At 37.2% G+C, this 23,935-nt stretch overlaps 1 protein-coding gene across 1 annotated transcript in view; it reads left to right on the top strand.

Annotated features, from left to right (window-relative positions):
* Positions 1-6: 6 nt before the first annotated feature.
* The window catches only part of PHLPP1 (PH domain and leucine rich repeat protein phosphatase 1), a 212,964-nt gene continuing 189,035 nt past the window's right edge, over positions 7-23,935 (top strand). Inside the window, 1 exon segment of the mRNA XM_005881787.2 lies at positions 7-367. Coding sequence (XP_005881849.1) covers positions 25-367 — 343 coding nt within the window. The 5' untranslated portion in view covers positions 7-24.

The raw sequence follows: 23,935 nt of genomic DNA, 5'->3' as shown, positions 1-23,935 counted from the left end.
GCGGATGCCCGGCCGCCTTCCTCGATGGCCTCCCCGCCTCTGCTGCAGCCAAAAGCCCCGAGAGCCGTCGACTGCCTTGACGGGGCCACCTGCGATCCTCCTCGGGAGGAAAAGGCGGCAGCAGCCGTGGCCTCTGGCCTCCCCCAGGCGATCCCGGGTGGGACCGGGGCGATCGCTGAGAAGGCGCCTGCACTGCCCACCCTTTACGTGCAGTTCCACGGAGAGACCACCCGGCGCCTGGAGGCGGACGAGAAGCCATTGCAGATCCAAAATGACTACCTCTTTCAACTGGGATTTGGGGAGTTGTGGAGGGTGCAGGAGGAAGGCATGGACTCGGAGATTGGCTGCCTCATTCGCTTCTATGCAGGTAAGGAAACCACCTGCACTTGGACGTGTGGGGTGTCAACACTTCCAGGTCCCGAAAAAGGAGTCAAGTCGGTGTCTGTTGGCCAGACCCCAGAGTAAACGCTGGTCCTTGGCGCTCTTTGTTATTTCTTTACAGCGTTCACGGTGGTAATCTGTGTAATACTCAGTTGAGCAATTGTTCAGTGCGCGGGTTTGGCCAATCTTGAGGGCTCAGAGGTTGGGAAGCCCTGTGGAGGAGGTGGCAGAGCCACCAGGAAGTGCTGCAAGCAGAGACTCCTGACAGAGGCGGTAGTACATGTAACAATGAACCTGTTGGGTTTTGTGGCAGTTTGGGATTTCAGGTAATCTATCACGTGCATTTAATACCGATAGAAGAAAATGGCCAACAGAAATGCTCGAATACACTCTCTCTCCATTGACTGTCCGCTGTTGGCCATTTTAGGCGTCATAGACCCCCCAGGAGCTCCTTACTTGTCAACCGGTGCACGTTCAGTTCTCTGCCGTGTTTCTATGCCCACTTAGTCCTCCTTAGAAACTTCACAGATGGGATCCTTTTAGTGATACTTCCCCCCAGTGCTTTTATGCTTTATTACAGTTTCCTCTGAAAGTTTGATTCTTGCATCAAAAACAATTTTGTCTATTTATTTCCTATTTCCTTCATTTCTTTCTTACAACCTTTATAGCCAGAACTGACCATTGCAGTGTGATTTGCAATTGAGATTAGAGTAAGACTTTAAGTGGTTAATATCTCTAAAATCCTCCTCGTTCTTTTTTCAGTTGTAGGTTAAATTTTTTTAAAATATTCTATTCTTTACTTATTCCAGCTTTATTGAGATATAATTGACATATCAAATTCTTGACTAAGGGTGACTAATATTTCTCCTTTGGTTAAAGACTTTTTTTTTTAAAATATATTTTATTGATTTTCTACAGAGAGGAAGGGAGAGGGATAGAGAGCCAGAAACATTGATGAGAGAGAAACATCGATCAGCTGCCTCCTGCACACCCCCCACTGGGGATATGCCCACAACCAAGGTACATGGCCTTGACCGGAATCGAACCCGGGACCCTTCAGTCCCCAGGCCGATGCTCTATCCACTGAGCCAAACCGGTCAGGGCTTTTGGTTAAAGACTTGACCAGTAATAAATTAGGGAGCCACAGATCCTGGTTGTTATATTTGAGCTTTATAAGTTGTTTGCATCCTTTTCTCCTCCTGGTTTGAAGAATTAATTATGTTCTTAGTGATAAGGAATTTTAAAAAGTTAGCATAACAATATTAAATCAGGAAAGTTAAATCTTCCCCAACTTTATTATTCTAGGTTGTGGAAAAATAATCATACTTGTAACTAATCTGTAGCCATTTGTGCTATTTAATTATTTCTGGTCCAACTTGTGTCAGTTCAGTCAGTTTGAATGAAGAAAGAAATCTTTATCCCACATTGAAATATGCACGACCAGTAACATTCCTGTTATGTTCCTCTGAGTTTCATTGAAGTTTTTCTGTAATTTAAGTGGATTTCTGATAGATTTTTGCCTTATAAAGAAAACCATGTCACACAATATAATAGTATTTGCTGTTTCTGAAGATAAGATCCCAACTGGATGACGTACCTGTAAGTTTATGGGGCCTGGAAAATAGGTGGCTTTATTTGTTATGTAGGAGTGACAGTTATATCCTTTTCTCCTGTAGCTCATCTACTATGCAAAATTACAAAAGCTTTAAATGGTACTCACACTTATCATGAGAATATTTTATTAACTTGAGAATGATAAATACCCATATAAACAAACTAATATATATGGAATATATTAAACATTATTGAACATATTTTATATGGGAAGAGCTCTGCTCTCTTGTTTTCCTCATGATTACTAGTAGATATGTTGGTCATGATAAATGTTAATGGGAAGTTTTTGGGTGTCATGGTCATGAAATTTTAATCTTGGATTTCCCCTAGATTGTCTCTTCAGGTGTGTCTAAAATACTCTTAAGTGAATTATACACAATATTTTTTTTAACATCTAAGTATAAAAGTGACAAGTTATATTTCTTGTGAATTTTTGTGGTCTTTTTGTTTTGTTCATGAAAAGCAGTAATTGTCACTTCATTCTGAACTTATTTACTGTATTTCTGTATTCACACCATAAATACATATATACTTCTCTGTATACACTCATAAAAATAACTAATAGGGAGCCACACACAGTATCCAACCTGTTCTAGAATATGAAGCCAGTGTACAGGTGTCTAGAAGGAAGATGCCTGGTTGTTATAAAGATGTCTAATTGCCTTTTTAATATACAAAGTTTACCTTATTTTAAACCTATATTAATATTCCAAACATCAGTTGCTAAAGAACAAAATTGAGCAAAAATGAGTCCACTTGAACTTTTGCAAGGAAGTTGATAAACAGAAGAGCCTTGTTATTAGGTGGTCTCACTTATTATGTATGGGAACATTGTCAGGACTTCACATGCAGCAAAAGTTTGCACCACGCTGGAGGAGATTCCTAGAAATTACTCCTGTGTTGCAGTGGAATGTAGGGCACACAACTGGAAAGTGTTACATTTTGGTAGTAATTCTTTTCCTTAGGAAGAAGAGAATTAGTGTTTGTTTTAGATGACACCCTCTAAGAGGGTGTTGTACGCCACATTTGCTTTTATAATTTAACATGTAACTTACTCTTGAATTTATTGCTGAATATCTTTTTGTTTATACTTGTACTTGGAATTAAGGATAGAGTAGGAAGTTATCTTTGAACTTTTAGAATATCTTCCTATATTTAAATTGAGCATGTTATGTGCTGTCTATCTAGTTTATTAAGTCAGCTGTGTTTTTTGAGAAGTTCTAGTTTGGCCGAGAACTTTCATTCTCTTGAGGGTCACCTTTCAATTAAATTTCAGTATTTATTATCCCACTCAAGTTATTTTTAAAAGGCTTTGAAAGCCATTTGTGGTTGCTTTGAATATTTAAATATTTATTTGGGTAAAGTGAAATGACAGTCCTTAAGGAACTAGAAGGTATTGGACAAAAAGTACTCATTACTAGGTTGTTAATGAAAATTTATTTTGGAAATTGTTATTGCTCCTACCAAGCAATCTTTTTTTGTTGTTGATTTAAAATATGAAAACATTTAAATGGCTTTCTCTGAAGTTACTTGCCTTAAGTATGGGAAGTATGTTAACATTTAATTTCCATTCAAAATCAGCTATCTTAAATTTTGTCTTAGAGTAATTTTAGGTTAAAAAAATTCAAGAATTTAGGTTTCTCAACATAACTTATGGACTTCAAAAAACTCACGAGCTTGTGTTTTGGAGTCTGAGTCATTGATGAAGTGCAGTATTAAACTATATATTTTTATAGTTTTTACTTTCTACCACCTTTTAGACTTTAGTAGTCTAGCTATTTCAGTTCAAATTTTAATGGTAGGAAAGGAGTTGACGGAATGGAGAACACATCCACTGTGCCTAGTGAATCTTGGACAAGATATTTTTATGTGTGACTTCTTAGGATTGCTGAGAATGATCTCGTTACCCCTCTCATATATCTTCTCTTTTTCTCTTCTGGGAATGATCAAACCTTACATGGCTTCCTACATGCAAACCAAGAAGGGGTGGTTCAGCATTAAGCTGTAATATTGACAAGCAGTCTCTTATTACTATAATTACAGCAGTATTGAGTAACGTGGTATGAACATGTGACACCAGTGTGTGTCTGAACAGTCCTTTTAATTTTAAGAACAAAAGGTTTAACTTTGTTTTTTATATTTGTCATTTTGATGTAAAGTGCATGATATCTTTTCTTTCGTAGCTGGTCTGATGACATGGATTAACATGTTGGGTTTTATTTTCTTCAAAAATCTTAAAGGGCTTTCACATAAATTATCTCATTTGTCCTTGCAAAAACATTATCAAGGAGGAGTCTGTGTCAATCCTCTTTTCAGATGGAGAAACTGAAGCACAGAGAGGTTCCACTCTTGCTTGTGGTTTTTCAGTCTTTGGCAGAGCTGAGAATAGATTAGCTTGGGTATTCTGTTTTGCAATTCATATCACTTTCCATGAATCGATGCTGAATTTCATTTGCACTTGAATTTTCGCTTGGTTAAAAGCATTCAGAAAATATGCTATTTTTGTTGGTAATGAGGTGATATTGTCCTCTAGTCCAAAGTGGTGTTCGTTGTGAAATGTGGAGGGTTCTATTTTTGTCATGCTGCCTTTAAAAACGTAAAGAACCAAGACTGGCAAATAAGTAGACAGGATAGAAAGAGACTGAAATGTTCTAAAATAAATATCCTGGTTGCAAATAGTTATACTTGCATTTAAGGTGATATGAAATAAAGTTTACCTAACAATTTTCTATTTTCTTATTCATGCATGCCTCATTTTTTAGACTGTAAATCTTCATTGGCTATAGAGAATTAACGCTTCATCTGAAAAGTGGATAACTTGAGGCTAGGGGTGTGACAATACAGTTCCTTTAAATAATAGCTGTACTTGTAAAGTTTTGAAAAAAAAAACACCTATCATGAAAGGTTTTCTATTTTAAAACAGAGTTATTTGTACTTTAGTGATCAGTACTGCTTTGTTGGTATTACTGTGTTGTTGTACAGTTTTTATAGTTTATATGTTATATAGTGGTAGAGAGTTAGCTGTTGTCCCTGAATTTCATAGTTATTCCTAAAATGGGGTATTTGTGCTCATTGAAATAATTGTAGGGAGAGGAGATGTGTGTAAATGAGTTTGTAAAGTTTCTGTATTGAAATATGTATCTTTTTGTTGCTATAAGATTGTTAAATCAACCTCCTTAAGTGATTGGTTATTCAAAGATTATTATTTTTAAAGTGTAAGGTGTTTTTGTTGTTTTTTATTCTCTTTCTCTTTAGAACCCTGAATTTGATTTATCGGTAACATAACATTCATTGACATCGTATATGATCCAAGCCTAGCATAATACTTGGCATTTTAGTTTAAACATTTGTTGAGTTGAATTTGTGGAATTTTGTTCAGCAGCTGGTGGTGCGTGCCCTGATTCTTCAGCCTTCCATGCTGTTTGGGTCACCAGGGAAGTGTTAAACACACATACACACAGGCATTTCTCTAGTGGCAGGAGATTTTAGATGTGCCACATACTATTAATATCTTCTATTTCACGTGAGCGAAGCTCTATGTGGACTTTGAGACAGCAGTTCTCAAAGCTTTCTTAGGGTTAACAGGTGTTCCACCCTTCCACCCCCTTTTCAAAGGCATATCTTACTTCAACTTTGAGATGAATTTAATGAGGCATCTGTCAAATGAGGCATCTTAGATTTAATGATTTTGTTGTGTGCCAGGGTTGAACACAGTTCAGTCTCTCTGGACGAGAGAAGGGTTTAATTGTACTGTGAAAGTCGAGAGATCCTGAAGCACTCAATAGAAACGCTTTTCCTTTACAGACGCCTGACATTTTGAAAAAGAGAAAGAGATGTTATCAAAATGTCCAAAACAGTCTGGGAAAATGAAGCCTTTAGAAAAAAAAATCCCACCTCTGAAAGCTACTCCACCCCTTTAATCCCAGGCATCTGGTACAACACTGGTAATGAGGGGTTTTGAATCTAGCCTCATGTTCCTATGCTTTTAGGGCAAACCCTTTTCTATACTTACCTTTGGTTTTCTAAAGATAGTATAATTAAAACAAAACCAAAAAATTGACCATGTGGATTCTTTAGACATAAGGTATTTATAACCTAAGTCTGTGTGACTGCTTGTGTTTGAGTTTGTATGAAACTTCAACTCTAGGCTTTGGAAGATTTTGATAAATTGAAACTCAGGAATCTGAGATGAATAGACTTTAATGATACTTCTATTAAGGAACATTCGGATATTTGGTTAACTATGAAATAGCAGTTCTTTCAAGTAGTGTGATACTGTACTTCGGAATTAAGCATAGTGATAGTTACTGGATTACTCAAGTGTTATTACACTTTGATTTAGAGATGGGATGGTTTTCTTATATATTATGTCTACATACAGGCTGGGGCAAAAGTAGATTTACAGTTGTGAGTATGCCAAACAGAGTTTATTCTTGTATTATTGTTTGTTAATTATTATATCAATTTCATACAAACAACTGTAAACCTACTTTTGCCCCATCCTGTGTAATATATATGCCTGGTATATCTTGTAGTATGTTAAATGAAACAAAGCACAATTATCCCATAATGCCACATTCATGCTGAATAATTGTTTTCCTGTTGTATTTTTACATTTGAGATTGCCTTGATACATTATAAAATGCATTTAATGATGGAGTGCGTTGTTGAGTTACAAGTCCAGTGGCTTTTGAATTTGGAACCTAGAAGTACTATTGGAAGTGGATTCATATACTCTATTTGTAGGGTGTACATATTTTATTTTATTTTTTGTAAATGTTAATACTTTACCAAAAAACAAACAAAAGTCCAGATTTTGTGTCATATGCTTTTCCAAATGAAGTTTATAAAAGTAAATTAGTCTTATTTCTAGTTACGTGAAAGCATTCAGTTGAAGACTGAATAAAATTTTACATACGGAATTTATTGAAAAAAACAAAAACAACCTGTGTCATTCAAGGGTAAATTGTAATTTGGGTTTTGGACCATTTTAATAATGAGCGAAAAATCTAATTAGAAATTTTAAGTTTTTAGTTAGTTGATTTTTCTTTTTTTTCTCTCCATTTTTTTTAAGAAGGAAGAATTTTGTATTTGTTGCTATTTCTACTGACTCATACAACTGATGAAGAGCAGTTAGAGAATGAGTCTTTTCCTATATCTGCCTCTCATAATAATATGTTAGAATGTTTGGGCTCTCTTTTCAAATGTGAGGCATGTTTTTAAATACAGCAAAAGAAAATGCGATCTGTAGTGATTCCCATTGGCTATTTAATAATGATCTGGATTTTACAATCAGTGCACTTCTAAGACATGTTTCAAAGAACAAAATTTTATATACAGAACCAGTTTTTTACCTTTATTGTCTATTATGACAAATATATTCCTAAGGAATTCTGTCTTTGTCCCCATCCATGTATTTTGAGAGCTTGTCTGGCTGTATCTTAGTGCTCGAATAAGTGCTACATTATGGTTCTTGAGTTTGGCTGCTGTTTCCCAGGGTCAGGTGAAAGTAACCTGTTCTCTTCCAAAACAACTTTGGGGAAGAATTTGTACCGTTTTATCTCACACTGACTGAGAGAAAATGGTCTGTCATTTAAAAAAACTAGTCTGAGAGTTGGGAAACGTGGTATGACTTTGGGCATTTATTTTAACCTCTCCTGGGCTTTGCTTTTCTCCTCAATAAAATGTTGAGCATGAAGTAGAAGGAATCTAAGATCTCTGCTAACTCGAAACGTTCTGGGGCTCCATTAGATAGCCTACTCTTCAAATTAGAACAGCGATTTTCAACCTTTTTCATCTCATGGCACATGTAAACGAATTATTAAAATTCGACAACACACCAAAAATATATTTGTTGCCTATATGACAAAAATTAAAAAAGGTATAATTTGATTCATCACACTGGGCAGCTCTTGTTGTGTTGGCTGTTGTCATTTTTGTTTGTTTGACAATCTAAGGGAAAGGAGGTCAGTGTCCCTGACTAAATAGTCAGGTATTGCATGTTTTAAAAATTCTTACATACAGCATACTGGTTGAAAATCTCTGAATAAGAAGGACTAAAAGTTGTAGTTTCTGAAGTTTTGTAATATCTGTCCATGGGTTTAAGAGAGTTCAATCTGCCTTTTCTCAGGAGAAAGGTTGTCAACCAAAGCAGACCACCTTTTTGGTGTGGATTAGACTGACAGAATAGATAATGTTTGATTCACCCTCTTCCTGCCAACCCTTACTCTTAAAAGTAGACTTCTGCATGGAAGAAGTGAACTTCAAGAAATGCATTCTTTTAAAAGTTAAAGTAAGAATCTTTTCTTATGTTGACTTATAAAGCAAGATACTTTCATAATCCAGTTTATAAAATTTACTATAATAACTATTTGAGGGATCCAAATGTGCAAACTTACTAGTTTAACTTCCTTTTTATTCATAGTGAGCTGTGTGCTTGTCTACTGGGCCTAGAGTCAGTAGGAGAAAAAGAACTTGAAGAAAATGGCATTTTTATATTGTTATTTTGATTAGATTACAAAATTTAGGATCCATAGAGATTCTAACATCTGCTGTTTTTATAGATGAGGAAAGCAAACCCATAGAATAAGTGTTGGGTTCAAGATGAAGTCAGTCTTAGAATTAAGATAACACCCAGGATTTGGATTATCAATCCATTGTTGCTGCCCTCTCCCCCCCCCCCCCCCCCCACACACACACTTGAACCTCTATACTTACTATCTTGGATCCTCCGTATATTTTAGTATTCAAAATGAAAGTTTAAAGTTTAAAAAAATGGAGTGTGTTTCACACATTTGTGGTTTCTCTAGTCAAAGTGTTTCTAGTTGTTTTTTTTTTTTCATTCTAATCAATACTTTTGAGAGGTTATATATCACTTTGACAGATTATAAAGGAGGGCTTCTAATGGAACAGTTGGATATTTTAAAAGTATGGAAATGTTGGGAAAAAACAATTGCATTTTAAAAAATATTTGGGAGAAATATTTAAGAATAGATTTTGAAAAAAATTCCCATTCAGACATATGTTCATTGAAAAGATTCAGTATTCATCATGTTCTTTATTTCAATTTTTATTTAAGGAAAAGAATTTAAATGCACATATTCAGGTATACATACACAGTTCTACTTTTGTATGATGTAAAAAATCAGAACAACTCAGTTTAGTAATCTTCGGGCTTTTGTTTGCTGGTTTTGGAAGTCTTTACCATGAAATCTGCTATTGCTTTGAATGTCTGTCCTCTCTCTAAAAAGAGAGAGAGAGGGAGAAAGAAATATCCTGCTCCTGTTAGCAAAAAGACAATATGTGAATATTTTTTAGGGGTGAAAGAGATTCTCTTTTATATTAAGTTTTAGTTTAATTGAATCATTTACCTTAAATGAAATTTTAGCTTCCCTTATCTACTGAGTCAACTCTTCAAAGATTATTCATTTTTTAAATTTAAGTATACTTGGTATACAATGTTCAGGTGTACAGTGTAGTGATTCAACAGTAAGTCTTGTAATCATCTATCACCATACAAACTTAAACTTATCACAGTATTATTGACTATATTTCCCTTGACCTTTTTCACCCATCCCCCTACCCTGCTCCCCTCTAGTAACCATCAGTTTGATCTGTTGTTTTTTTAAATTTATTTATTTATTTTAGAGAGAGAGAGAGGAAGAGGGAGAGAAAGAGGGAGGAAGAGGGAGGGGAGAAATTGATTTGTTCCACCTATTTATACATTCATTGGTTGATTCTTGTATGTGCCCTGACTGGGGATTGAACCCGCATCCTTGGTATATCAAGACGACACTCTAACCAACTGAGCTACCTTTACAGGGTCTCCATCTCTGTTTCTATGAGTCTGTTTTTATTTGTTCTTTTGTGTATGTTTTTTGTTGGTTTTTTTTTTTAGATTCCACATGTAAGTTAAACCATATGGTATTTGTATTTTTCTGTCTGACTTATTTCACTTAGCATAGTAATACTCTTTAGGTCTAGCCATATTGTTACAAATGTTAAGATTTCAAATATATCTCACATCTTCTTTACCCATCTGTCGATGGAAACCCAAGTTGCTTCCATATCTTGGCTATTGTAAATAATGCTGCAATGAATATGGGGGTGCATATGTCTTTTTGTATTAGTGTTTTTGTTTTCATGGGATAAATACCCAGAAGTGGAATTGCTGGGTTGTATGGTAGATCTATTTTTAGTTTTTTTGAGGAATCTCCATACCGTTTTCCATAGTGGCCATGCTAATTTGCATTCACACCAACAGCATGCAAGGGTTCCCTTTCCTCCACAGCCTCACCAACATGTTATGTTTTGCACTTTTGATGATAGCCATTCTGATTGATGTGAGGTGGTATCTCATTGTGGTTTTGATTTGCGTTTCCCTTATAATTAGTGACGTTGAGCATCTTTTCATGAGACAACTGTTTATTTTTAATATGAGGAAGGGAACGTTTTAAATGCAAAAGTACAAAGGATAAAATTACATTGCATCTGGCATATAGAATATGTACTCCAGATGCTGAGACAGAGGAGACATTTCTCTTGATTTCTCTTAGAGAGGGGGTGTGGCTGGGGGCAGCTGGCATTCAGTTTTATATAATAAGGATCTCTCCTTGTGGGGAGAATAAACACTATAATTGGAGCAGACTTGTTCTCTTCCTTACACAGACCCCACTCACTTTATTGAGATGCCTGCTTATCGTAGTGGGTTAGAACCGAACCCGAATTCCCTCCAAGATATACCTGTACTTGATGTGAGTCCTTAACCTTCTGAAGGCTCATTTGTTAGAGAGAAAGGGAGGGGGAAAGGTGATAAAAAATAACTGTCTCAAAGAACTTCGTGAGGTTCAGATTTGGTGATATATGTGGAAGTGCTTTGTAAACTGTCAGATGTTAAGCAAATGTAGTGTGGTTTTATTATTTTTAGCAACAGTAAATTGCCACAAATGTTAATTAGAGCTCATTAGGGAAGATGGGGGAAGATATACTAGCAGACTGTCCACTTTCACTCATTCATTCATGATTCCTTTATCCAGTAATTACTGTGAATAGCTTTTGGTTTAAAGGTGACTAACTTGAATTTTCTAGGATCCCTTGAAATACTTACAGATTTGAGGGCAAGTTTGTGGGAACAAACAAGCAAGACAGCTTTGTATTTACAATACAAAGGTGGAAAGTGTCCTAATAGAGGTACACTGTTCACAGATTTCTGTAAAGCAGAGAGGGGTCTGACTCCACTGTGTGAATCTCCAGGAGGCCCTTGAACTAAGTCTTGAAGAACCAGAAGGGGTAATCAGAAGGAGTAGGCTGTTGCCGTAATTCTGGCAGCTGAATTGTTTGAGGAGCAACCCTAAGTTAGTAGTTCAAAATCTAGTGAGACTGAGTTTAGGATTACTAATTCCAGTTTAATGCTTTAAGATTCAGTAGGTACCTTCTGTCTAGGTATCTAGGCCTTTTCATCCCCTTGAATCTTTGGGCTCCATTTGGTGTTGTGGTTTGTGGGGGTCTAAGTTCTAGGTAAGCAAATTATAATTTTGCTTCTTTGAAAAGAAAGTGCAAGTGTTCATATGCGCCAGGTTGCCCTGGATCCTGGCAGGGGGGCCTACAGTCCAATTGAAAGACATTCTCTTATATCATTTTTTAAGACCTGTGAGAGTTTTGATTTCCTTGGATATAGGAGATTTAAGGAAAAGGCTGTGTTCATCTTCTAGAGGCAGGTACTTTCTTTTAGTTTAGTGTCATATGTAAACCACATTAATGTAAAATTTGGAAGTTGATCAGTTGGTAACAATCAGGGAGTATTATTTTTAACTTTGCCCATTTACTGTCTGGCTCTTTGTTGATGAAGGACATTTTTAAACATCTTGTATGGATCAGGAGGAAACATAATTCTTGTGTTCATATAAGCAGAAAGAACTCTCTTATCTATGGCTGTAAAACCTGTACTACACCTATGGTAAGTTGAGTATTTAGTAATGGCCTATGATTATTTTTTGTTTGTTTGTTTTAAGTGGAAGGCAGGTATCTCTGAAATATTGTCTCATATAGTAATATGATTGGCAACACTGGAAAAAGATCTTCATTTTGCTTTCTATGTTAGTTTTTAAGTTATGACAAGCACCATGGTAAAAAAAAAAGTTATTCAGATCCTGACTGATTACAGTCATGCTTTTAATTCAAATGAAAATACTTCTGATTTAAACTAACCAACATTCAGGTTAATTACCTGCCAATGTGGATTTTCCAGTCATTAATTAGCACCTTTTTACCCTCTGTAACAAATTTTTACAGAGACCTCAGTTGACTCACTAGAGCAATATCAACACCAGAGAAGATGATTTTCATGGGGTATATTAACAAAAAAGTTAGCATCAATCTAATAATAAGGACAATAGTTACTGGCCCTTGGGATTATAAAATAGATAGTCAAAATCCATTGCTCTATAACCAGCTCATAAGAGGGACTTGTTTTTTTTGTTTTTTTTTAAACTGGTATGCTCATCCAATTCTTTATTCAGATTTTTTCCTAATTTGATTTTCAGAAGGCAAACATTTTATAATATGTAGATTATTTTATAATATTTCTATTCTTTTAACTGTTTATAATATTAGAATATTTATTATTTGATATAGTAGAATATTTATAATAGTTACATGTTTATAGACTTGTAACCCAGTTTAACTTTACTTTTGAAATATACAATGTCAGAGTAATACTGTAACTTGAGATAAAAGGTACAGATATTTACATGCTTTTTTTTCCCCTTTATTGATTAAGGTATTACATATGTGTCTCTATCTCCCCCCGCCCCCGCTACTTATGCCCTCACCCCCCTGGTGTCTGTGTCCATTGGTTATGAGGGACTTGGTTTTTTTAACCAAAATTTGAATGGTAATGCCTCATTGATACATAAATACATGTTAACAAAAGTTCTGAAAACATAAATCTTGGAGTTGCTTAGAAGATAATGTCATTCTGAAGATATAACCACACAAAAGTCCTTTTCTGAGAGTAGGGAACATCTAACAGTACATTTGGGATGGAATTCATTGCTTCCTGCTTCTGTAGACATGCATAAGATTCCCCATCCCCAGCCCCAATTAAACAACAAAACACAACAGTTAACACCTATTTTAGTTCTAAGAAACTGATTGACCCATGTGACCTTAACCTCCAGATAATACAGATGGATAAAGGGAGGTAGTGGTGTTCATTTATCTTAACACTAGAGGTCTGATGCACGAAATTTGTGCAAAGGGCTCGGCCCCCACCACCTTGGCTTTGTCCCAAAGGTCATCTGGAAGGACGTCTGGTCTAATTAGCATATTACACTTTTATTATTCTAGACTGTCATAAGGACAACTATCCTTGTCCCCTTGTACAGTATCTTTTAAAAAACAGTTGTAATAGTGGAGTGTAGACTAAATGAAACTTGTCTGTGGGAATCTGCTAAATGTAATAATGGAGTAATACTTGCTAGGTTGTAGCTTTGTCAGACATCCAGTGAAAAATGGGTGAGCAGGTCATGGATATCTCAGGAAGGGCATAGAATCTGAACAAAGGAGGGGACCAGGGGGCATTTAGTACAGTTTCTTACCTAGCATAGAAGTCTGTGCTTCTATATTCCAGATTGACTGTCACCTGACCTCTGCTTGTTGACTGTAGTGGATCTATGGGCCAGCATCATCAGCATCTCCTGGGAATATGTTAGAAATGCAGACTCTCAGGCCCCACTCAGACTTACTGAATAATCAGCATTTCAACAAAATCCCCAGGTGATTAATCTACACAGTATAGTTTAAGAAGTGCTAGCATTGGACAATCAGGAGTCAGGGCAGTTGGAATTGGTGGAGGGAAACTTAAATTAGAAGCTTATGTGGTTCAGTGAATTACAGAGGGTCTGAACTAGAGCAGTGGAGGGAGGAAAGGAGAGATTAGACATCATCCTAGGACTCAGTAGCTAATTGGCTGTTTCGGCGATAGAAGCTCAAAGATGGCAAATTTACAGTTTGAGAGATGAGAGAATTCATGAAAGTAGGAAGCAAGAGGTTATACAGGGGATATCAATTAATTCAGTAAAGCTTGAGGAACAGGCACTATACTACTTAGGAGTTGATGATACTAGAATCAGTGAAGGCATGACTCCCGCTCTTGATATTTACAGTTATTTAGCAGTAGAGGATGGGTTTTCTGAGGATGAATTTGAAATGGTAATGCATGTTAAGCTGAGTGTAGCTATTCATTAACTGGTAAATGGACTGGCTTACCATCCCGCTTCCAGATCGCAGTGGGCCTTTTTGCTTTCTACTGCTCACCATATGTGCGGTTACTCTCAGGAAGGTGATATAAACATTATTTATTTACTTGGTTTTCTTATAAGAGCCTTTTTCCCCCACACTCAGAATAAATGCTAATGCTGGCTGTGGCCATGGACAGAAGTGAAGAGGTCTGAAAAGAATGTTTATATTAAATTTACGAAGCTCTCAGGATGAATGCCTTCTGAATGTCAAGGCTTTCCTATCTGGTATGTGTGGGGGGGAAATTTACATTAACAATTATGATAAAACTCCGAGTCCCCAGCGATTCGCCCGTATCTGGAGCTCAGAGTCTGAGACTCCCCCCTGACCGAAAACGACAACCGCGCTCTCAGCCACCAGCCCGCTTTGCGCGCGCACCTCCGCACCTGAGTATTTTCCACACTGCGCCTCCTCTGAGCCTCGGTGTGCTGTTATTTTTCCTTCTAGTTGAAGAGTCTCTCCTCAGCCAGCCTTCCTGCGGTTCTGGGTGATGTCCGTTCCGTCTTTTAGTTGTATTTTTGAAGTGGTTGTTTGCGGCAGCAGTCTGCGGTGTTTACCTATGCCGCCATCTTGGTCTCCTCTGCAGTGCCTTAATGAAGGCATTTACAGAGTGACAAGGGAACCCAGAAGCCCAACAAACTGACTTTCCCTGGAAGTGGAATGCTTTGGAAAGGCTTCCTGGGAAGGATTCCCTATGTGAATTGGGGACTAGTGTTGCATGAATGGGCAAGTCAGGAACTAAAGCATGAATGAAAGGGCATGCTGTATGTAGGGGATGGTGAGTAGCTGTAGTGGTGAAGTGTCAGGAGATGAGACTAAAAAGGAAGTTGGGTCCAGCTGATGAAAGACCTTACATGATAGGGACTTGATTTGATAAGCAGTGGGAGCTACTGAGCATTTTAAAGTGGGGAGTGACATGTTAGATTTTTGGCAGCCAGCTGGAGGATGGATTGGAGAGGGAGGGAGCTACTAGAGATTTGGAGACTGCCCTAGCAGGGCCTTTAGTAAATATTTATAGCACTATGTTAGGAGCTGGACTTCCAAAGAAAGAATGGCCTTGCCTCCACCAATTTCAGCCTAGTAGCAGAAATAAAAATAATTGCAATACAGAGTACACTGCTTTTGAGGTTTGTACATTGTGCTTGTTGTACCAAATAGGGATTTAATTAACTCTGCTCCACTTGGGGTAGATGGGAGATGGTTTTGATTATTTGAAAAAGTAGACCAGAAGTAGGAGTAGGTGGTTTAGGGCATTCTTGGCAGGGGGACCAAGGGTACCCCTAGGGACTAGATGAGGAAGATCTAGATCAGTGCAGATGAAGAACTGGGGACAAATGGGAGTTGTTTAGAATGTAAAGTGCCTGGGTCTTATTGAATAATGACATGTTGGGAGAGAAGGAGTAGTTCGGGGTTTATTTTTCATTCCTGAGCTAATTTGAGTATGTCTTCCCCATCAGAAAGTGTGTTGCTATATTCCATGTTAGATGTAGTGTGAACAAGACTGACAGGATTTTGTATGTCAGGATGACTTGGAGGTTTCTAGTTTGGTTGACTGTTAACCCATTAACCAACAGGCAGAATATAGTAGCAGGAACTGGATTTAGGAGTGGAGGGGAGAGATGGTGAATGTGTTAAATTTAAGGTGCCTGAAGGACACCAGGTATGTCTAAAGAGCTCGGGAATCATCTAGGTTTAGGTAGTAGTTGAGGTCTTTTGATGAAATGAAATTGCTAGAGTGGGTAGGGTAAAGAGAGGGCTCTGAGGAATGCCTGTATTTAGAAAGTGGTAATAGGTAGATTATGATGATTGAAAGAAGTTAGATATAAGTCATATATAAAAGAGTCTATTCATATGAAGGTCAATTAACAGGCAAAACTAATTTTTTGGTGATCATAATAGTTGTTACCTTTCAGAAGATAAGGAGGGGCTTGAGCCATCTGTTATTGATAATGTTCTTTGTATTTTCTGGGTCTCAGTTTCTTGGGTATATACATACTAGTATATGAAAACTTTGCATGTACCCTTATGGTTTGTGTGTTTTACTAGTTGTAAGTTATACCTCTGTAGAAAGAAGGGAAGTGGCCCTAAAGAACCTTAAACATTGTTTCTGTCCTGAAGGGAAAGACAGAGGTTAAGGATGACGGATGAACAGAGAGGGAAAACTTAACAAGGGAAAGTTCTGAAAGAAATAAGAGAAGATGAAATCATGAACATCCATGAAGGAGTGTTCTGTGGATGGGAAGAGGGGCATCTATTTCTTTGAGGCTGTTAGGAAGGATGGATAAAGATAAAGATTCATTTAAGTGACAGTTCATGAAGTCGAGTCTTAATTTTCTTAGTGAATTAGGAGATAAGGAAAAGCCAAGTCTCAATATTGTTTGTAATGTGCATTTTCTTGAGTGAACCAACTAACTAATCCTAGGTTATATCCTCTTTGGGGAATTTATGACTGTGATTTCAACCTATCCTGAATTTTCTGTAAGGTGATCCTTTCTTGGACTATTTTAAAACCCTTACTGCACGGGAAGAGAAGGGTAGATAGTAAACTGGAGGTGGAGAAATGATTGCCAAACTCTGTTTTACAGGTTTGTTAACGCTTGCATTGGGCAGGTTTGTTTCTCACAGGCTTTTTTTTTTTTACCCTCACCCAAGGACGTGGTAGAGATAGATAGATAGATAGATAGATAGATAGATAGATAGATAGATAGATAGATAGATATAGAGAGAAATATTGATGTGAGAGAGAAACATGGATGGGTTGCTTCTGTATGTATCCCAACCAGGGATCAAACCCGCAACCTAGGTATGTGCCTTGACTAGGAATTGAACTGACAACCTTTTGGTGCACAGGAGGACACTGAACCAACTGAGCAACTGGCAGGGCATGTTTTGCATAGTTTTGATAGCACGATTTGGGTTCCCTCCTCCCAATCTCTAAGTGCCTGGGTTTTTTGGGGGGTTGGGAGGGGCAGTAGGTGGGGAAAACTTTGGAAAAGTTGCAACTAGTAAATGGCAAAGCTGGGATTTTACCTTCCATTATATTCTGTTTCTTGTCTGTTTATAAAATCACTTATGGGATAATAAAACTTCTGAGATAGTTTGATTTTTCCCCCTCATGATCTATTGATTATACTTGTAGAGATAAAAGCTAGTTCTGAAGAATAGATTTTCATTCCTAGATTGTCAAAGTGACTTGTCGCTTGAATCTGTTTTTAAAGTGAGTGTAAAGGCATGATACATTATAAGTTTAGATAGATATAAACCAGATTGTATAGGGGACAATTTATTGTTAAATAATAAATACTGTTAAGAAACCATGTTGAACCTATCATTCTTTCTCTTGTTAATTGTAGTAAGCATTGAATTTCTGTTTTGTGCTCAATCCTGGGTTAGATGCTGAGTGGTCATGGAAACAAATGAAAATGCTGAGTGGTCTAAATTGTGGTCATGGAAACAAATGAAAAACTAGCAGTTAGGTTGTTCTTAAGACTATAGTTACCCAAATATTTACTGAGGTATCTAGATTATCTTGTTATTTTATGTTCCAGTTGCAAAGTTGTTTCTGCAAATTTTTAATAAAGATGTTTTGGGGAATAGGGTAGAAACTCTTGAGAAAGAGCCATAATTAGTAACTCTTAGTATCAAATGTGGTGAGTTACCAAACAGCAGTAATATGTGGGGGGTGGGAGGGGCAGGACTGTTGCTTTTGATTTGGAGACTGGTGGGATGGCAGTAGAGTTTTTATGTTTTTGTTGTTGCTTTACTTGCTTAGGAACTTCATATTTATTGGGCTGGTAGTTGTTGGCACAAAATTTTGTTTATGTTCAAAAGTCACTGATTATTGTAACAGAAACTGTTTTTATATGGGATTACTGTCTTTTTTATCCCCTCATCTACTGAATCAGTTCAAACAGTTGTGGAGTGCATGCTGCCCAAGATGTAAGGTGCTTTGAAGGTTAGGGGAAAAGATGAGTCAGACAGATCTTCTGCCTTTTCAGAACCTTAAGCCAAATTGCAGAAGGACACAGATGATCAGAGAACAGAGCAGAGCAAATAGTACAGGTAGAGTTCTCCCTGCTTTTTCTCAGCGTTCTTACACCTTGTACCTACTACGTGCCAGTCTTTAACAAGACAGATGCGGTCCCTCATGACTTCACAGCAGGAAAGAGAAGACTTGTTAAACACATATAACTAATCACTTAATTGTAATTGTGATGTGTGCCCCTAAGAAAAATGCTCTATACCTCTATCTCTATCTATATATTAGTAACTGAATTCTTGTAATTTAAACAGACCTGAGGGATGAATAGTGAGTTTGGAGAGCTTGGGGTGTAGAGTACGTGAGAGAGTGCTTGAGTTGCAGAGGTAGTATGTGCGAAGATCCTGAGGTGAGGAGCCCAGCAAGTTTATGGACCTAAGGGAGGGCACCACTGTGAGTGCAGTGCAGTGAATGAAACTGAGAGCATCATGAGGCTAGGTTGGCGAAGGAGTCGTGGGTGTGCATGGTCTTAGGCCACGTTCTAGTATGTTCAGAGTGCTTTGGTCATCATTGTTTTTTTCCTCCCTTAAATTACATGCAAAATGGGTGGATATGCACTTTAGGTTATGTCTGGCTGCAAGGGCCTTATATGCCACTGTTAGGGTCTTGGCATTCTTAAAATGATTTTAAGAATAATAGGAAACCAAAAAAAAAAATAAATAATAGGAAACCATTCCATTGAGTTTTTTTATAATTTCTTTATTGATTAAGGTATTACATATGTGTCCTTATCCCCTTATTACCCCCCCAACCCTCCCATTCATGCCCTCACCCCCCTGTTGTCTGTGATGAATTGTCATTTAGATTTGTCTCTTTCAAGGCCGCGTGCCATGACTGTCGTTTTGTAACTTCCTTCTATCTTATCAGTAGGAGGGATACAGAGGGATAAAAGTAACTTGTCTTTTCTATATTTGCTAAGCCTTCTATTCTAGACACAGTAAGAACAGCCACTTTTCTGTCCTTCCTGTATACACGCCCTGTGGGTACCTTCTTCATCTTTCTAGCTTTTCCTAGCCACCTAGATCCTTACCCAGCCACATCCACTCTGCACTGAGAACCCAAGATGCTCCCAAATTACACGGGCCATGGTTGGATAATAAAGGCACAGCCTTTTAAATGACCTCACATTAATTTCTACAGAAAGCTTTATTTTACCCTCTTTTGCCCCATCCCAGTCCACTCATGTTTCCTTTCTTAGAAAAGAAAAAATAGTACCTCTTGTTAAATGAGTGTATAAACATTCTCTGTTGGACACCCCAGCTCTCCCTATCTCACCCCAGCAATAATAAGCAGTGTTGAACATAAAGCATGTTAGATTGAGGAAATTAAAAAAAATACCAATTTAGTGTGTTCTCTTGGCACTTCAGCAACCGATTTCCATTTTAATGAAGTTGGAATGCAGCATCACAATTTTATGCCCTGTTAGGGAGGCATTCAATGAGATTATACCTGCTTAGGATTTCTTCTTTTGTACACTTTTTATCCATAAACAAGAGTGGTCTCTGGGTTATATGTACACAAAGTCAATTTTTCAATTAAGGGCAGTTTAATTAGTTTCTTTATAGTTATTATTGAGGTGATCACTCTCTGTTCTCCCTTCTCCCCTTCTTGGTCTTTATTTTTGAATCATTTTTGTACTTTTGATGAGATCAAGTGATAGTAAATAGGAAAGAGATAAAAAGAGTTTATTTTAGGTTTTAAAAAATGGAAAATTCAAAAACATTTTAAAAAGTACACAAAATAGTGTCATGAACTTATGTGTACTCATTGCCCTGCATCAACAATTACCTGCTCATGGCCCATCTTGTTTTATCTCGAGCCACTTCTGCCTAGATTATTTTGAAGCACACCCTAGACAACATAGCATTTCATCTATAAATTTCTCTAAACTTAAGTATCTCTAAAACATAAGCATTCTTTTTTTCAAAAAAAAAACCATCATGACATTATTATTTTGTTAAAAACCCCCCACTAATTCATATTTTTCAACAAATATCTAGTCACTGTTCAAATTTCCAATTGTCTTAAATTTTTAGTTTGAATTGTGATGCAGATGTGGTCCATACCTTGTGATTGGTTTTTCTGTCTTTTAAATTTCTTTTAGTTTTAGGTTTCCCCTTCTCTTCCCCTCTTTCCCTCCCCTTTTCACTTCTACTCTCACCCTTCCCCTCTCTTTCCCTGGCAGTTTATTTGTTGACTAAAACAGATTATTTTGTTCTGTAGGGTTTCCCACAGTCTGGATTTTTTGTGACTATATCCCTGTGGAGTTAACAGTACATTGAAAGTTTGGGTATATACTTTTGGAATTTCTTTTTCTTTGGAGTTTTGTTTAACTTTCACTATCTTGATCAAGCAAGAGAGTTAAATTGGGCCATCTTTTGGAGGACTTAGAACAGAGGTCTAAAACTAGTGCCCAGGTGCCACACGTGGCTCACAGACCACATGTTTTAAAATTAATTGCCATCAGTTAAGTATTGTAAAGTTTCCAATAAAAATCAAGATTTCTGTTCCTTTTTCTTTTTTTTAAACCAGAAGATCTGGGCATACTGGGTTTCTGTGCTGATGCCCGCAGGCTTACCTGATGAGCAGTGCCTATCCTCTTCAAGTTACCCCAACGCTTCACTCATGTGGGTTTTCTGCCTGATCTCAAAGGGATGGTGGATTTTTGAGCCCTGACTTAGAGCAACAAAAATTACTTTTATCTGTGTGGAGTCACTTAAATTTTATGCATGATAGTTTACTTCTCATTTTTTGCTACATGTTTTGCTCCGAGCTGGTGTTTGGGCTGTTTTACTGTCTAACAATTGATGTTTATTCATATAAAGGTCAGAGTGCCAGCTGATGTTCCTGGGCTTTATATCTCTATCATAAGATTTATTCAGCACATTTCAATGGAAATCTATCGAGGAATACAATTTGAAGGTCCCTCAGAATTTGACCTCTACGTAGAAATAATTTGTACTTCTTAAGAAGGGTGGATTAAATTATTATATCTAGCCAACTTCCTTCTGAAATGTTTTTCTAAGAGTAAGAACAACATCAACACAAGCAGAAAGAGAAATGGGGAGCCTGCAGGGGAGAGTCGTCTGGCCTTGTTAGTGCAGTCCAGCTCCTTGGGAAAGGCTTTCATTTGTATGCTGCCTAATTATACTGTCAAATAAAAGACTGAATATATTAAGTAGCCAGGCCCTTTGTGTAGCTCCTGAATTCCTTTAATTTAGTGGCTGCATAGAAGCTTTATTCAGAACATTCACAGTCCTGTGCTATCTTTCCTGTCTAGATGCCAGGCCCTATTCATGGCGTTCTCCCTGCAGGAAGTTCTCACATTCATTTAGGGGTGGGTGAAGCGGGGAGGGGAAAGCTGGGGTGGGGTGGGGAGAAGGACTATGTGACACCCCCCACCCCCAGCCCATTTCCTGCTCTGCTCCTTAAAGACAAAACCCCAAACAAAATGCAAACTCAAGAAGATAACTATAAAGGAAATTCTCAAGTGACTCAGTGGATTGCTAACTCCTGGAAAATCACAGAAAAGTTGTGTCTGCCTCTGGTATCTAATTTCAAATATGACTAAAACACATAGAAAAAGCAGTTCAGGTCAGATGAGGCTAGGAGGCATTGCAAGAATAGATGGTAATGTGTGCCAAAGGACTTATTTCTTTTAACAGAATGTATTTTAAAGGACTCATTTGGGGGTTGTGGGGGAGGTTAAGAATAGTCCTTCCAGTTGTGTAGTAGCAGTCAGGTTGGGAGTTGACACAGAGAAGCAGGAGTTCAAGTGAACATCTTAAAATCTAAATGGGGAGTGTAGAGAGGGCAAGCAAGGAATGCTTATCTTCTCCTTTCACAGAGTTTTTATTATTTTAGGTCAGATTTCGAATGTGTGACTTTTTTTTACCAGTAGATGAATTGTTGCTTATGTTTCCAACTTTTTTTATAGGTATGCCCATAAAGAAGGGAAGAAGAATGGTCTGAGTTTTGTTTTGTTTTGAGAGGCTGGTGGTGGTGGTTAAAAAAAAAAAAAAAGGAATGATGAATATAGGTGGACTCAGGAAAATAAATAAATAGTGCACCAGTTTTGAATTGCCAGGATTTTATTCTGGTTAATGATAGTTCTGTAACCCCAGGGAAGTTTGACCTTGTTGAATTTTGCTTGCCTAGGAATCTTGGTACGTGAAATGGAGAAGTTATCAGGGGGTGGTCAAGGTTTGAGTCAATTCTTGTAATATATTTAGTGTTTCTTTCAGGACTTTGGGGTATGTGGTATCTTAATTTTCTGATTTCTTATTGCCTCAGTCAATTTTTGAAGCTGGCCATGCAGTTAAAAAACCAGATAAAATCAGACAACCCCTCATCTCTGTAAAATTTTCAGTAGAAATGAATGGAATGAATAATTGGATAAAAACTAAAGGAAAGTGTAGTTGTACTGTGAAATAAATTTTCAAAAATTATTATTACAGAAAAACTAGCTACTTAAGGAATATGACAGGAAGAATTTCTGTCATTGCAAATGTGGAGTCCTTGACTGGATGCATAGGAAACCAAGTAATAGAATGGGATGAAGACAACTGAATGTTCAATAGTTTTCATGGAGAGAAATAAGCAGAATTTTGGTTTTGGTTTTGATGAGGTAGGAATGATAATGTGTTGTAATCTTTTATTTTTTAAAAAATATTTTTATTGTTGATTTTAGAGAGAGAGGAAGCTATGTGTGAGGGTAACATCAATTGGCTGCCGCCTGGGGATCGAACCTGCAATTGCAATCTGGCATGTGCCCAGACCAAGAGTTGAACCATGACCTCCTGGTTCATGGGTTGATGCTCAACCACCCAGCCACACTTGCAGGGCTGTAACCTCTGATTACATTTAAGCATATATTAGGTAAAGTCCTTTCCACTATGGGAAGCTGATAACAAAAATATTTCTAGTTAAATTTGAAATAAATGTTGTTCCAGGGATTGTCCAGCATATTAGTGAATCAGTATTAAAACAATTTGAGAAAGAGAAACAGGTCATATTTTCATATTCCCAAGCATTTTTGTTTTCATGCCTTGGGAAAATAATTTCTGAGATAAAACCAAAATATTTAAGTTAGTTTCCCACTTTTTGAATGTTCTTTTTCTTTATCATTAGTTATATTTGCAAATAAATGTTATGATTAAGGAGAAACTAGATCTCAGCTAATATGTATATCCTTTATAGCTCTTCATGGCGTGATGTTTTTCTTGTAGGATATGTGCTGGTATGAAAGACAGTGCTTATGTTTCAGATTTCACCCTCATAAAGTATGGTTTTCCTGATAGAGTGGGCACTGGACTACTAACACTTTCTGTTGAATTTCCAGTCTGATGAGATGGAAGGGCCATGGGCCAGAAACTCTGCCTTCCTTTCCACTCTTGTATCCTCAATGCCTGGCATGGGCACTCCATACAAAGGAATGGTGATGATGTTCTTTTACTCATTTTTACTCACCCTTTGCTTTAAATTTAGTGAAATTAAACTAAGACTTAATGGTAATAATTTAAAAAATTTTTAAAAATTTTAAATATATTTTTATTGATTTCAGAGAGGAAGGGAGAGGGAGAGAGAAATAGAAACATCAGTGAT

The sequence above is a fragment of the Myotis brandtii genome, unplaced genomic scaffold, assembly GCF_000412655.1.
Source record: "Myotis brandtii unplaced genomic scaffold, ASM41265v1 scaffold69, whole genome shotgun sequence".
NCBI classification, from domain to species: domain Eukaryota; kingdom Metazoa; phylum Chordata; class Mammalia; order Chiroptera; family Vespertilionidae; genus Myotis; species Myotis brandtii.
This window is presented reverse-complemented; position numbering and strand designations above follow the sequence as displayed.